Source organism: Excalfactoria chinensis, chromosome Z (assembly GCF_039878825.1).
Source record: "Excalfactoria chinensis isolate bCotChi1 chromosome Z, bCotChi1.hap2, whole genome shotgun sequence".
Lineage (NCBI taxonomy): Eukaryota > Metazoa > Chordata > Aves > Galliformes > Phasianidae > Excalfactoria > Excalfactoria chinensis.
The window spans coordinates 39754603-39771779 of record NC_092857.1 but is presented as its reverse complement, the minus strand read 5'-3'; the positions used below and the strand labels follow the sequence as shown (position 1 = coordinate 39771779).

Below are 17177 nucleotides of genomic sequence, written 5' to 3'. Positions count from 1 at the left end.
CAGAAAACATACTACTACTCCCAGTTCTAACACCAAAAATGGCACCTTTCCATCTGTATAACTCTGGGAAACACTTATTTTAAATTAGATTCATATGCGTACATTTAAAATCTTTCACTTTGCAGGAAAATCTTTTCCAAATGGATGACCTGGTTCAGACAATTCTTCCCGTTGACTCCTCCAATGAACTAAAATTTCACTTCTATTCAAAGCTTCTCAGACTTTAATACAATACTATCAATAAGCAGGAAAAACAGGAAAAGTATATCCTACAGCCATCTCATGAAACAGCTATTTATGTTATTAATCTCCATTTATCTTTTCCTGTGGTGTGACTCTTCAGCATCTAGCATTTTTTCTTAAGGCTTCTTCTTCATGATACCCATATATTTATTTGGTTACAGCATTCCAGGGTGGCTAATCTTAATCAACAGTAAAAGCACAAGTCGAAGAATCTTTTAAGAGCTAAAATATCCATGACACAAGAAAGCACAGGAGAAAAAAAAAAAAAGAGAGGAAGAGAAGTTCAACAACAGCAAGTGACTACTTCACTGCCTGTGCCCCAGAGTTCTCTTCAGATCTTGGCTGAACAATTAAACCAAAAGCCTACTAGAGTATCCAATCCTTCATTGCTTCATCTGCCACCTCCTGCTGACTGCAATGGGAGGTTACAACTACTTGCTGCAACTTCCAAGTACAGCAAAGGAAGGAGTCTGTGGAAAAGGCTACAAAGGTTCAACTCCAGGCATCACAGAACGCTGCCAGAAGAGGACCAAATGTTTCTTTCCTTCACCGTATGATTTACCCAGTGCTCAAGACAATTCAGCATCAACATTCACCTCACCATGATAAAGCATTAAAAAAAAAACAAAACCAAAACAGCTGGAGAGGTACATTTTGTTACATATGTTCAGACCTAAATAACTTATTAAAACAAAATAACTGTCGAGTTTTTCTCTCGAAGCAAGATTCAGCTGCAAGATCCTCCATCTGAGAAATTTCAATCAAAAAATCCTCTTTTAAAAAGTGACACTTTCACAACTGTTTGCAGGATATGCAATCAGTCAACTCAGTGCCCAAGTGACTTTTGAACATTCTGGTCTGAAGCACTACAGATAGGCTGAGCAAAACCAGAAACAACTGACCAAACTTCCTGCAAGCAGGCTGGAAGAACATACACACAAAATCCTGATTTTGCTGCAATGCCCCACATTACACTAAGGAAGTTTCTCTTCTTACCTCTGTGTTCCCAAATGATTCTTGGTACAGGACCAAATGCCACTGTCAGTTCCAGCAAAACAGCCCAGACTGAATAAAAATCAAGCAGAGCCATCTTCAGTTCCCTTGCTCCGTGAGAATCCCTGGATAACTGCAGCAGGTAGTGCTTCTTTAGCAAAAGAAATACAAATTCCAGGGAGTATTAGGCAGGCATTTCAGAGTTTGAGAGCACTGCAGAAGGACTGTTCCAGTCTGCTTTGTAAGTATTTACTTTCAGCAGGTCACTTCTTCAAGGGGACACACAATTTCCGGGATGGTGAATACAGACTACCCACACTCTCCACAGGCTGCAGAGCTGCTGAGAAGCGCTACTGAAAGCATTCTTCAAATTCATTGAAAAAATAAATGATGCTGTGGAGAGAGGAGGGGAGCAAGAAGTAGAATAGAAAACAAACTGAGGATTGCCAGAAATAGCATATTGCATACACTGATCCTGCAGTACTTCTACAATTGCCTACATTGCTTAATTTGGATTAAGTTTGCATCAGTTAGTGAAAATAAAATCCTTCAAAACACTCCACAGATTACATGGCAAAAAGGCAGTTAACATAAGCATTCACTTCAATCTAGAATCTGTAGTATAATATATAATATATATTTTGAGCTGTCACTTATGTTTGATGCTCAAAATTCAATTCCAATGTACACATTTTCTTACTTAAAAGAGTGAGACAAAGACAAATCACCTTCTATTATAAATACTCAAATAAAGATAAATAAATTACTAGGACTGATTTCAGTGAGCAAATAACGTAAGAAATGTAGCTTAATGCTAAATGCTATTTAAATATACCTGCCCCATCTCACATTCTCAGGATCTTATGAACAGAACTGTCATTTTTAGCCATGTCTTTTTATGTACTTGGTGCAGGGAGTAGAAAGAAAAAACGTACAAATCCATCAGAAGCTTTTACATCTGTTTTCATATATTTGATAAATACAACTTCGTATTTGATAAATGCAACTTGCTCAAGCAAAGCATTTTATTTTTTTATTATCATTATTTCTCGGTTTGATTCAGATCTAACTATTATAATGGAAAATATTAAAAAAAAAAATCGTTTTTCAATTCACTCTAATTTCAGTTAATCTAACTAGGTTTGTTTGTCTTGTACCTTTCCTGTTTATTGCCACAGCCAAGCAACTTTGTGTTTCCCTATCCAGCTTGTTAAGAGCACCCATGAATATGAGTTACAGAAATACCACGCACATTGTGATGCAGATAGTCTTACAGTTAAGTATCTAGAGAAGAAACAGCAGTTAAACGATTACTTTGAAGGCAGCCTAGTATTCTTATTTTAATGAAAATGTCAGGGGAAAAACAGCAGTTGGAAGAAAGAATTCTAGGACGTTATTTCTATACGTTTCTATACGTTATTTCTATACTATTTCTATATGTTCTTTTCAAGCCACAGTGAAAAGTCTAAAAGCAATAATGTTTCCAGAGCAGCCTTCTGAATTCCTGCAAATTTTCAGGGCTTAGGAAATCTTCTTTGTGAACAATTCTTTGTCTTCCCAAAGCCATGGTTATAATTCTAGCCTAGCTCACCTATCTCTGGAGAAGCAAAGCGGCAATAAAACACATGGTATTACCTTCTGAAGAAGACAAAATACCTGGCTGAGTTAGTGTTTACTCTGCTGTGGGCCAGGGAATTTCTCAAAGCAGAAATATGTCCTTTCATATATAAGTTTGCAAGACAGAGCCTTTTCATATTATTAAGTTTGCGAGGAATTGATTTATTTGCAGGTAAAGTTTTGCATATTAAAAAAGGGGTGTGACAGACCAGAGTGCTGAATCATGCAAGATATTCTTACTCCTGCTAGTTTAAATAGTGATTAAAATGCTCTCAGGATCCCGTCCTTTAATTTAGCTTTCAATTTAATTACTCCTCCTCTTCTCCTCCTTCCCTGTACTGAAAATTAACTGGAATAACTCCTTAATTCACATCCACTAGGAAGTCACCCATGATCTACTATGAAACTGTTTTTATGTAACACAAGGGGTAGAAGGAACAAAAAGCACACCTCCATCAGTGTTCACTGTCTTTGAATTGAACACTTTGCATTTTTGGAAAGTTTGACACATAATGCTTTAGGTTTTGTAATAAAATATAAGTGGCAATTGCATTTATTAAGTAATGCAAAAACAAACTTGAAAAGCTTAGTTAAATAATTCAACTCTAATTAAAGTGACTACAAGTCTACTTTTTTCTGTAAAATTGCTGAAAATTTTCTGAGATAAATTTAAATGAATTTCATCTTAACATTTTGCTCCTGCTTTTAACTGAACTTCTGTTTAAGTGGAGTAAGACAATCTGTACAACATGTGCACGAGTCTTCCACATTTGTACTTATGGTGACTGAAAACGGGGCAACTGCAGTATAGGAAACAATTAACAGAGCTCCTCTCAGTTTGGCAGAGCACTGCTGTAGACAGAGAGCTGTGAACATTCCTGTTGACACACACAACTAGTGCAAAGGCAGAGAAAAAGAAGAAGAAGCTCCTGCTCTCAAAGGACAGAAAACTGAAAAAACTGAAACTGTTGGAAAACATTCAGGATAAGAACCTGCTAGCAAGTAATAAACAATGTGAAATACCAGCATAAATTCAGAAAGCAGAGAGTTGCTATTTTGACTGTTTCTGGGACAGAAAAACATCTGCCTCACATCAGTGGGCATCAAATGAATACTTAACAGATTTATTGGAAATAAAGTGTTCTGGTCCACCTTCTGGAAAAAAACAAAACAAAACAAAACACAAAAAACACGCCACAGAACAGGCTCTGCAATGGGAGAAGTTGAGAAACCAGTATCAGGGAATAAGACTGCCATCTTTTCCATCCGCCACAGAGAACACAGAAGCAAAGTACACCACAGAGTTGTATGTGGAAAACAGTGTCATCTTTTACAGGTGTTAATTTCAGAAACTTTTATCACTATTGCCACAGCCAAGCAACTTTGTGTTTGTTGTGCAACTGACTAGCACATATTGCATTAATAAAATGCAACACCAAACAACAAGAAGTCAGTGCATTCTCCTTAGCCAACACTGCAAAGCTGCACTCAGGTGTGCAACCGATACCTGGGATACTTGCACAATCCACATGAATTTTGGAACTTCCAAGACAGGAAATCAGGAAATGCCCAATTTTGTAACCCTGATTTTGAAAGGTTTTTTTTTTTTTTTCTATTTTTCCTTTTTTTTTTTTTTTTCTTTTAATAAGTACTTAGTTACACTGTGCAACACCTAAATTCTGTTCAATACTACTCGAAGTGTTAGATGGATCTTTTATTTTCTTGACAAAGCCACAATCTGTATAGTCAGCTTCTTCATAATTTCTTCTTAGACTTATGGGTCTGAGTCAACCAGTCAAAATTATTTAAAGATGTTAATGGCAAACAGTGGTACTCTCAAAGGCACCTGAATGTCCATATCAGCTGTTCTTGTTGGTTTTTGTTTGTTCGTTTGTTTGTTTTTAATAAAAACTATACAGGATGTCCAGCAATGCTTTCAAAGATACAGCAAGGCCACAATCCCTCTGACTCAATCTGCAATCCTGAACAAGACCTTTCAGTAATAACTTACACACAGGTTAGGATACATTTTGTTCTTAGGTGAAACATATCCCTTTTACAATGAATTTCTTGAAAAATATTTCAATCTCAAATGGAACAGAATAATAAATCAAGCTTTTTATAAAATAATTCATGTTTGCTATACAAAAGAAAATACTAATATTCCTGCTTGTGAGTATTTTACGAGTACAATATATGTAACAGCTACTAAGAACCACACTGCAAGCAGAGAGGGGATAACCCGCATTTTAACATACCTGGCACTTCTTGGAAACTCCTACTCAACCCTGGAACTGTGGAGTCATCAGAAATCCTTCTCTTCTGCAAGAGGTAATATACAGAATTTGACATTAATACCACATAAAACCAAAGTGCCATTTTTGCTACGGGAATTATAATAAAACCTCCCCCAGAATTCTGCTTTCATTTCCCAGATTCTCTGTAAGAGACTGTTTCCAATAGAGACCAGAACTGATATATCTGTATCCAATGAACCAAGATCCTGATACTGCACTTAATACAAAACAAACAAAGAAAAAAAAACTACTAAGCAGTCCTGGTAAAAAGCACATGCATCAGCCCTTTTCAAACTCAGTTTGTTCCTCTTCTCTTACGTCCACCTGGACAAAATTGTTCAGCTTTTGTCTGTGGTAGCAATTATTGATTCTGGTAAGCACCTGGGACCTCTCTTACACTGCGACTGAAAGTATAAACAATGTTCTAAAAATTCAGACTCCGGCAGTTAGAAAAACAGTTAGCTTTATCAAATCCACACACAGCAATTTCAACACTCTCCTGCATTACCAAACTGCTCTTTACACCAGCTCAGAGCAAGAATATCTGGATACCTTTAAAATAAAACAAACTAGTGTGTTCATACTTGTAGAGTTAGTGTCCTTAAATGCTATTCACCACAGTTCCGATTTAGATTTTAAACACTAGAAGGGTTCTTGCCCATCTGAATAGGAAGGGAGCACATCTGAAACAGTTGCTTCTGTACATTTGAAAGCTCAATTCTGGATCCAGCGGATTATATTTCAAGGCAGACAATACAAAAGGCTCAAAAAGAAACAGACCAGAACAAAATTACAAGAAGCTGAGACAAATATTACAAGTCCAAAAGGAATGGTGGAGATTATACAACATATCATCAAAACCATAGCGTCTGTCCCATCCTTCAACAAGGTACATACATTTTGTGATGGCCAGTACAGTAGCGATATCAAACGGCTACATCAAACCTACTTTTGATAGAGAAAAATGTCTTCTTTCAGTAATTCAAAATCTTTTTGGTGACAGAAAGGGACATCTCTGATTCTTTCACTACAATATTTCTTGGACAAGACACCCCATGGAAACCTGTTCCCTACCTGTGCTATTCCCCAGTAGATATTTTTCATATGCACTAGAAGCAAATAAGCAACTTTTTTATTGTTGTTGTAAATGCAACCACCTGCCTTTCATTCTGCTTGAGAAAACAGAACAGCTCAATAGGCTGAATCATTCTGGAAATTATGAAGCTTTTCATAAGCTGGCTTACATCTGATCATCACTCTGGCTGTACAGAAGTAGAGCTGAAATTTGTAAAAACAGCCACTTGCCGTGGTGATTATTGTTAACTTTGGTTTTTAGATCCCAGCATGCTTCCTCACATCTTACTGCTTCGAGTGCAAACATACCCATTTCAGCTGTAGGTACACTAAAGGGGAAACAAAATTATCTTTTGCTTTCCTTAGAGATAACATCTAATATTCTGCGGCTTTTACAAACATTTTAATGATAACGTAGCTCTCACATCTAAGTAAATAGTTATAAGTAGATGTCAAGTTGCTCCAACAAACTTTTGCAGCACATCAGCTGGCCAGAAGACTTCAGCAACTCTTAAAATGGCTCACCAAGAAGCAAGCAGCTTCAAGTTTCTAAGCTGAGATCAGTAACTATGGGGGAGCTGAAAGCCATACAAAGGATGGGCATGTGGACAAACCCCAGGCCAGGAAGCCCCAGATCTCCACGGAGGTGTGAAAGGTGGTAGGAAGCTGCAAAGACATGAAGGCTGCCATGACTCAGCTCCAAAACTCAGCCCCTCATGAACACTTCATTCCTCCTCAGGGCTTTCTCTCTTGAGAAGGGGGATGGAAGGAAATGCCTGCAACTCGTTATCTGGTGGGGGTCAGGGTGTTTTTTAATTGTTGTTTTTTAAATACAGAAGCACACAGATTCAGGGCCTGGAGTGAGGGTAGCTAAATGCAGATGTCTGCAGTACAAGTAGATTTGACTCTTTGATGAAGTCTCTGCTGGCTGTCTGTTTGGACACCAAATGCAACATGCAACACAAATAAGTAACCAGTCACAGACTGTCAAAAGCATGACATAATTACACATTTTAATTCAACCAGTACTTGAATACAAGATTAACATTCACATAAATAATTGAAGTTTTCAGGCACTCCACAGATCTTCTCATTTGACCCAGATCTCTCATCTGATCCATTAGAACAGGTACTGAAAGAACTCCCTAGCAACCTTAAATGTTGACAGATTTTAAGGGTGAAATCCATACTTCAGTGTAAGTTTGAGGAAAAGACCTCATTCTTCCGGTAAACATTACTTAAGACTGGGACAACAAAAAAATGTTACACCATGAAAAGCTCATTATTTTGACAACTGTGACTAAGTCCTCCAAGATTAAAGAAAACACCTACTAAATTATAAATGAAAGACAACCTGGAACATATTAAGTAGAATAACATGACAGTCACCTTAAGCAAAATTCACATAAAAGAGCTTTAATCTTTTGCATATCTATGCATATACAGACACACACACACATATATATACACACATGCATACATAATTATTTCTTTGAGGATTTTCTTCTAATCTGACAAACTCCAAAACATACTAACCTGTCGCAATGTACTTCTGACTGCCACTTGCACAGAAAAAAATAGCTTGTACTATTTCCTTCTGCATACTAGCTACCATTCAAATCAGAAACATTTAGTCAATCCTTTATTTGGGCTTGTTCCTTATGTAGGTACAAGACAAGCTAACTGAAAAAAAAGGAAGGAAACAGAAGAAAACTAGCTCATAAGCAAATTCTAAGTACTCAGAAAACTCTCTTGGAGACCATGGAGGCAAATGTTAACTTTGGGAATATTTGCTTTCTTACAGCATCATTTACCCATCTTACCAAAACTGTTTCCATATCAAGATCTTGATGACTGCAAGATAGCATTTGCTTCTCATATCTAGTCAGCCACAACCTATTTGCACTTTAGGGGTCTTAGAAAGCTATTTTTACAGTTGTACAGAAGCCACAGGTTAAGCAGGCAAGTAGCTATGTGGCTATTTTGTGTGACATGAAACGATAAGTTAGATAGCAAAATTTAAAAACAGTAACCACTATTTCAGTAATGGGTTATTTGACATACCAGAACTCTTCTTAAGTCTCAGTCATTTTAATTTAGCCAAAGCTAGACTGTGACAATCAGCTTTCAGTTCTCCTCACCATCCTAACTCTTCTTGAATCTCACAAGCACCATCAACTCTCCCAATGTTACAATCTTATCCAAACATTAACTCAGGACTATTCTAGCAAAATTTTCATCAAGAGTATACTGGTGGATCTGAGTCAGATCCCAGGGTACCAGAATTACATCTCTGAAAAACCAGCAGTCACAGAGCACTAGAGAAAAGGAAAGAGGAAGCAGGACTGCATGTAGATAATAGCAGATTATGAGCATTTAGACTGAACTTTAAGCCACCATTTTATGGTGATGTAAAATTTATGTGAACTCACAAGGTAGATTTGCTTAGCAAAGCAGCATTAGAATATCTTAAATGGTCAATAAACAATGTCCTCTTTGCAGAGGAAAGATCACTGGAAGCATATCAGTCACACTTGCAAAAAGATCACTTCAAAAAATAAAATGAAAAACAAAAAACAAAAACAAGCTACAACCTCTGCTTCATGGATGCCTTATATGGAAGTGCTTCTCAGTATTAATCAGAGAAGTGAATGTCATTAGTTTCCATATCCGCTCTAACGGAAAAGCTAAAGTCAACATGATTTAATTTAACATGTAATTTTAATAGCTTAGATTTTATGTTCTGTCTTCTTTCAAACATCTATTACTCAAATACTCCATTTGATTTCCTCTTATTTTTTATATAAGATGCTCTAACCACTAGTTATAAGCGACAGTCTAAATATATTCAAGAGCATTACCTGCATACTGAGACCACAAAACACACAAGTGCTACTTTCACAATGTTTTCCACTAAGCAGTTTTTAACACTTCACAATTTTCTTCTCCCTTCTTTTGAGAAATGTGAGAACTCTTAAAAAAGCTGAAGGCAATAAGAAGACGAGTCTTCAATGCATAAAGAACAGAAGCTTTCAGAAGTTCCAAAAGTTTCATGAATTACTTGAGTTAGCTGCCAGACCCTGAATTTTTCGGTTTTCAGAAGCAAACACCAAAGTCACCTTGTCAGCAGAGTGCACATTCTCAAGTATTCAAACATCATCAGGACACCGAACAATTCACCACACCCAGCTAGTAATGAACTGTACAAACCCAGTATGCACTGCCAAGCATACACTGCTCACAGAAAGCTGCACTGACAAGGTAAAACACAAAATGCAACTCTTAAACCACAGATCTTCTAAATTTAATGTATTTTTCCAGTTTTGTTATTGCCTTTTTTTTTTTTTTTTTTTTTTTCTGTAATAAACTGGCAGCAGGTGGAGGAGAAAAAAGATAGTTTCAACTGACAGCTCTTTAACCTGCACCGCAAAACACTGTTCATCTTCCTCAAGAGAAGCCTTGGTATATGTACAGGCTATATACATGTAGGTCCTGAGTAAAAGTGTCAGTGCTTTAAGAACAGCAACATTCATTCCAGGGAGACAGAAGCCACTTCCTAGGTTGTGCAAGCTAAAGGGTGGCTTCCCCAAGGGCACTGAGCAAGACTGCTGAAGCAGAGAACTTGATCCATGTTATTCTCAAAACAAAAGAGAAATAACAAAAACAAGGCTTAATTTTGTTTGGCTATATGAAATTCAGAAGTTTAACCTTGCAGTAGGGTTCAGCTATTAAAAACACGACTAAAATCCGCAAGTGGAATTTACCCACTTTTTGTAAAAACAAACTAAAATTACTCATGTCCAAACAAAACCCTAAGTGATATCAAAAAAGGATTTCCTCAAGCTTTACAAGTTACATAAGAACAGCTCCAACATAGGAAAAACAGGTAAAATCTGCTGGGCTTCTGAACATTCTTATCTTACCGATAATGCAGTACTACTCCCTTACCACACATGCCTTTAGAAGTATATTCTCACATGTCCAGTTGCACAATCATTTACATAATGAGACTGGTTAGAGTGATACCTGTGTGAAAAACATGCTCACTTAATGGCAAAACAACCACAGTGAACTGCAGGAGACTGGGACATTCACAAATCCTTCCAGATTGTACTCCCAGTTTCATTTGTGACAAAGAGCTGTGACCCCCAGCTGGCAAATAAACCTGCAGTAACAACTGGAGCTCTCAGTTGCAAATGAAGAAGGAAGGCAGTGTCCCTCCCATGCCTCACCTGCCATTCCACTCAGCTGCCCTGCTGCACACTACACAGACTAGCTCTATATCTGACATGACTTATGCTGGCTGAACTGGAAAAGCTGTGCCATTTTTCCTTCATTAGCAAAGCCCTGTTTGAAAAGCCAGACATTTTCTTGACTGAAAGAAATATACACAGAGCTGCTTGAAACGTCACAAAACGCTGTCATATTCCTTCCCGGGCACCCAGATGAAGCCAGCGCTTAAGAATCTGTTGAGCAGCAATTCAGCTAGCAATGGCTAGTAGTGAGCAGCACTGGAGTGTGAAAAAGCAGTCCTGACTTTGTGAGAGCTGGCAAAGATGCAATGACTTCTCTTACTGCAGCTACTCCACGAGGTTACAGAGCATCAATCATCTGCTCCTACACTGGTATAATCCTTTCCTTGGCACTATAAATGCCAAGGTAATTCTGAGCATTATCTATGAACTGAGCATCACTCTTACCCTTATTATGTCTTCCTGCACATTTAAAAACATAAATACAGGTTTTGCATACAGATGCTTGAGATCTTAGATCAAACTATGTGTGAGTATGTCAGCAGCAGGATTAATAGAGGCTTTGCTTGCAGAACATTCTCATGAGCGTTACTGGGATTTTAACTCCTGCCAAGCCTAAAATTAAGCTTTTTCTTATGCTAAATGAAATGCAGCAGGGAGCGTCAATATTATATTTGAAGATTAAACATGCTTTCTTCTTGCTTTCACCATCATTAAGGACATTATGAAAAGACAGATGTGACAGTCACACACTATGCAGGTTCTGCCTCAAAGTTTATTGAAGCAACAATTACTGCATACTTCTAACCCCTGAATGCTAAGAAAGATAACAAAGCTTGATGTTTTAAATATTACAGAAAAGCATAACTATAAAATTACATGAAAGCACTCATCAGAAAAAAGACAAATTTTATGTGCTTCGATAGAGGGTTAGGGCTCAATAGTAAAACATAAAGCCAAAGCTCAGCAAAGCTGACCTCAGAGTACAACAGCAGCTATCCACAGACCAGCCCCCAAACCTTCTCAGCTCTCACATTTCAAATGTCACAGTGAAATAACAGGTTACATTCAGCCATATGCAAAGAACAATCACAGTTCAGAGAGATTTTACAGAAAACTTGATGACATCTAACATTTTTAATTGTGAGATGGATTCAGCAGAAGTAACCAACCTGTGAGCTGTTCCTCTTTATCCCTTCCTAACATCAAGTTCTGTATATGCAGTAATTTAATATCGTTGTGCAGCTCAGCACCACATCACTCACTCATTTCCCCTCTTCAGTGGAACAGGGAGAGAAAACAAAATATTGAAAAAAACTTGTGGGTTGAGATAAGAACAGGGAAATAACACACCAAACATGCCACAGGCAAAAGAGACATGGCATAAGGAAATTAATTTATTAATTTATTAATTAATTTATTGTGCCTCTGGTGGCGCAGTGGTATAAGTTGCTGCTTGCAACACCAGAGGCCCGGGGTTCGAATCCCCCCTGTGGCGTAAGTGGCAGAAATGCTGCTCTGCTACACAGAGGGCTTGAATCCCGGGAGTTGGACTCGATGATCTCTAAGGTCCCTTCCAACTCGCACAATACTGTGATACTGTGATACCTATTGAAAACAGACAAGAGCAGTGATAACTAAAAGCAACCTAAAAGCACTTTCCCCTTATCTCCCTCCTTTTGCCTCCTCCACCTTAGCATGGTAGAGAAATGGAGAATAGATTCTGTGGCCAGTCCATAACACTTTGCCTCTGCTGCTCCTTCACAGTCACTCTCTGTCCTTGCTGTGCTGTGGGTTCCTCTGCAGCCACACAGAGAGATCTGCTCTGTGCAGAGTTCATAAGCTGCAGGGGAGCAACCTGCTCCTCCATGGACCTCTCCTGGGCTGTAGGGAGCTCTGTCTGGAGCTCATCCTGTTCTCCTCTTGTTCTGACCTGGGTGCCTGTAGGGCCATTTCTATCCCTTCCTCAGTCCTCTTTCCCACCTGCTGTTGTGTGGCAGTTTCCCTCTCTTACATCTGTCTGCTCTCCAAGAGGACACCCAGTGCCCCTCATGGCTCAGCTCTGGCAGAGGTGGGTGCCTGAGGAGAAGTTCGAGTTGGCTCTACTATGACATGGGACACTGCTGGTCTTGCTCACATAGGCACCCCCAGCTACTTAAACCTTGCCATATTAACCCAATACAGTATTACACCATCAAAAGATATAGAAAGATTAAAGAGAAAATGCTGAAGACAGCTGGGTCCACTTACTGGCTATGTCTCAGGACAGCCACTGAACTCAAGAATGTACTGCCTTCACCTTCATTGCAATTGTCATTTTGAATCTCAGCATAACCTTCCTGTCTGAACTGCACCTTACAGAACAAAAAAGCAGCCTTATTTCCCCTATATCCTGCAAAATAAATGGTCTGTTTCTGTAAAAAATGTTATTCTGTATTACCTCAAATCAATTAAACTTAAGTTCAAAATTCTCCATGGATATATTCAGTTCCTGCATTCCAAGTTTTATGTAGATGATCTCCTGAAGTAGTTTAAGCAGATATTTCTGTTTGTTTTAAAGTTGGGTAGATTTCACATAGCAAACAAAATTATGATTCTTACTAAGCATTAGCTTCCTCTTGTCTCCTGCTGCACACTTCCTCCCTAGTTTTCATTAATTGGGATGACTAGATCTAAAAGTACCGCAAAAGTGCATGTCATCAAATCAAAACACTGTCTAATATTAAACTGTGAACTCAGACAATGTCATGAGCTAATTTCATTTATTTACCAATAGGGGAACTTTTCACAGACGCTCTTCTTTCCAGCACAACACTTATTTAGACTCGAAGTCAAAAGAAATTTTTTCAGAAATTCAAAAACACTGTTTCCGAGAGAACACAAGATTACACTTAGAACAGTCAACTACCAATCAGCCTGCTTTTCTTAAGTAGCTTTTGCAGATCTCTTAGAAGTCTTCAATGGTACCTAGGGATACTTATAAACCAGAGAGTGACCAACTTTTTACATGGTACAATAGTGACAAGGGGGAACAGCTCAAAAATAAAAGAGGGGAAACTAAGGTTAGATGGTAGAAAGAAATTCTTTACACAGAGGGTGAAAAGGTACTGCCCCAGGTTGTTTGGAAAAGGTGTGAATGCCTCATCCCTGGAAGCATTCAAGGACATCATGGATAGAGCTCTGTGAGCCTGATAAGAGTAGGTGGCAGCCCTATCCATTGCAGGGAACTGAAACTAGGTGACCTTTAAGGTCCCTTCCAAATCAAGCTATTCCATGATTCTAGGATCACCTGGACCACCCTCCCTGCCTAGGCCCAAGGCACTACAAAAGCTATAGCTAGCCCATGTTCTCTGTATGCAAACTTCATTAAATAAAGAAAAACAACAAACACCTGCTGTCCCCTAGCCTTTGCCCCCAGTAGTTTTGAAATTTAGACAAACAAGTTTACAAGATCTTTAAGTGATCCATTAAAGTACATGAAGAAAAACACTGCAGCAACCTGAAAGAGATGGCCACAACGCAAATCCCATTTCTGGAACTGAAAGGCCGTCAGAGCCACAGTAGACCATAGGGCTGTTTCTGCTATCACAGCCAAATTTAAATGGAAAACACTAAATGAAAATGAATGCTTAACATCAATTTATTTAAAGTCCATTTCAATAATATAAATTGTTTGTTGTCCAAAAGATTAAATTCTGTTACATTAATATGAGTGATACGTCAAAAAAAAGCCACTCTGAATATTACATCAATAATGCTGACAAAGTCTGCCTGGGGACAAGACAAACTAGCAGGCCTGGAACTGGGAGAAAACAGCCAAGCCTTCCAGGTAACATCAAAGCCAAGCTTGTGTTTAGGCAGTGGGACCTGCAGCATGGGCCCAGACACTCAGCCCACACAAAGGGTGCCACTTCTCAACAGGGTCTTGAAGAGGACAGTGTAAAACTTCTCAGATTTTCTGGAGTGGTAAACAGCTCCGTGCTGAAGAGCAGGATTTGTGCTCAAAACCATGCCTAGAACCCAGCATCAGAGCCAGGCAACAAGCTCATATCAGGTAACATGCTATGCACCATAACATCAATGTGCAGTAAAGAGGCATCATACGGCTGCTAAAGAATCCCATCTCATTCAGCAGAGAGCTACTTCAGGGAACAGATTTTCAGTCCAGGCACCCTACAGATCCACCATAAAGATCTCATTTGAGGGAAGATGCAGCATCACAGGATGCAGGGAAAGGGAGAAACAGGACAAAGAACACTAAGTTGTAGTCCCTGATTTCTGTATAATCTGAAGGCACAACTTCAAGCCTGCATCCCCAAAGAGTTAGCCTTCCCACTGCATGTTACTTTTCGTGGCAGCTCAGAGCAGTAGCAAAACCGCTCCTATTTATGAGCTATAGTGCTGACAGCAGAACCTGAGCTGCATGAACAAACACAAGAATGACGGCCTGGTTTTCTTTGCTGCAGGTTAGGAAAGCTCTGGAAGCAAGGCAAGCAGTAGCTCTACCTGAAGATTACTTTTACTCAGATCTCAGTGGACATTTTATTTTTTTCGTGTAAAGGCAAGACATAAATACAAATCAGGGTTCAAGGAAGCTGATAATTTACTCAAACAGTATAGAAAAAGGTAAATACAACAAGTGTGAAAGCGAAGTTTTTCTATGGGCCTAAACATCCTAAAATCATGGACTGCTAAGCTGTAATCATTTCTGCATCCATGGAAAAAATCCAGAGACAGAATAAGCTAAGTGATTTTATTTATTCATAACTACATTAAGCTGTTCATTTCTGGCAGAATGTCCCAGACTTCATAGCAAACAACTCTGTATGTAAATGAATAAAAACATTTGCTCATATAAGCTGATTAAATGTGATTCACCCCAGATGTCTGGATGGCTTAGAAGTCTTTGTTGTGAGATGTTTGCAAAACATCAAAAAAGAATAAGACACAAATACATGATGGAGTGCCTATCCAGCAGATGTGCAATGCCTGAAATTCAACAAAACTATTTTTGGTAACAGATACTGATAAAATTCATTGGTGTACCACAACAGTGACTGTAACAGCATTCAGTTCTTGTAGAAAGAAACAGTAAAAACAGAGTACAATTTGTTCCGTAATGGCAGTTGCTCATTAAGGTCCTTTCTGTTTCACACACAACACTGTTGCACTGATAAGCAACAAGGAAAGGCAGCACAGTAATGAGCTCTATTAAAAACCACCAGTTCTGAGTGTGCTGGAAAATACCTAAGGCAGCATGTAGAGGAGGGAAAGTGTTGCACTTAAAGCCTTCACACCAATCCTCAGGTTTGACAGAAGTGCACCAGGATAACTCTCACACGTTTATCTTATGTATAGTGTCAGGTATTAGTTAACTAGGGTCAGAATTCTACTTACAGTTAGACCACTTAGCTATAAAAACCAGTAGTCCTAATTCCATGTTCTGGAGAGCACATATAATGGATAACATTTTAAAGTATATATTATAGCTGTATAAAACTCATCAGAAGTTGTAGAGAATAAAGCTAGGAAAAACTCAGAGCAGGGAAAATATCATGCCAGTAACTCACATACAAGGTCACTCTCCTTGTGAAATATATTGATTCTAACTAAGCACAAATTTTCCTGCGGCAATAGTTTTTTCTATGTTTTGTTCAGACAGTTTCTGCAATGTACATATAAACTGCAAGTTTACCCTTAAAAAGCAGCTTGGGAAGAAAAAAGAAAAAAAAAAAATATTCTAGTATACAAATATACTTTTCTGCAAGCACACAGGCAGAAATTCCTACACAACTTTTACAAAGAAATATTTGCTTTAAAGCAATGAAACAAACTGATCCAAAACCGCTGCTACAAATAAAGGCTTCCCCTACCCATGGTGTTCTGACAACAGTTGCATCTCCATGTCACTCACCCCTCACTGTCACTCGTCCAGATAATGTGCAGTAGGCCTCTTAGACTATCTTGCCAAAACTAGTCTGGAAGCTTGGTTAGTATTCAAATTCTCTCCACAACACAGTATTTTTACCATTGGACAAACCTCAGCAGAGGAATTCAGGCTCCCCATCAGCAGATGCCACAAATTTCCACCTGAGATTAGCTGGTACCTTGTTTTGTAATACTGATGCATTTCACAGGTGAAGGAATGAACATGCAATCATCAATAAACCAATAAAGTCCAATACTACAATACAGCACACTCTTACCTACTATCAGGTTTATTGCCTCCAAGTGTAATGTAAACAACAACAAACCAACTGGCTGAAACACACAAACCTATAAAACCTTTTAACTAGAAGAACAAACACCAGCTTCAATTTCTTATCATTATATTCCATCCCTACCTTTGAAGTCCTACACACCTTTTCCTGATTTCAGCAGGATATTCAGCCTCATAAATAACTTGTAATTCATAAGTACTTAGCTTAAACCAAAACTTCGAGGTTTGTTTTTAAATTGTTGTGGCAGAAGGAAATCAAGCATATCACACTCAGTTACAGTTTTGATCCAAGAATAGCAAAAAATTTCCTCATAATCTTCATTTTGAACGATGACCTTACATAATGCAACTTTAACCCACAAAACACTGAATTTCTCAGTAACCATAGCACTTGAAATGTTTCTGCTAGACATTAGCCTTAAGAAGGCTGATATATAGGTTTATAAATACCTGAGGTGTGGGAGCCATAGTGGCGAGGCT

The 17177-nt window shown here is 38.4% G+C and overlaps 1 protein-coding gene across 10 annotated transcripts in view; it reads right to left on the bottom strand.

The window, feature by feature from the left end:
* The window catches only part of SEMA4D (semaphorin 4D), an 87129-nt gene that overhangs the window by 31686 nt on the left and 38266 nt on the right, over positions 1-17177 (bottom strand). For all 10 annotated transcript variants that reach the window (XR_011905942.1, XR_011905943.1, XR_011905946.1 and 7 more), the window contains 2 exons: positions 5112-5175; positions 1240-1629 (listed from right to left, as the gene is read on the bottom strand). Coding sequence is in view for 5 of the 10 variants with exons in the window: in XM_072358810.1 (XP_072214911.1) it covers positions 1240-1333 (94 nt within the window). In the remaining 5 variants the exon portion in view is untranslated. The remainder of the gene's footprint in view (positions 1-1239; positions 1630-5111; positions 5176-17177) is intronic.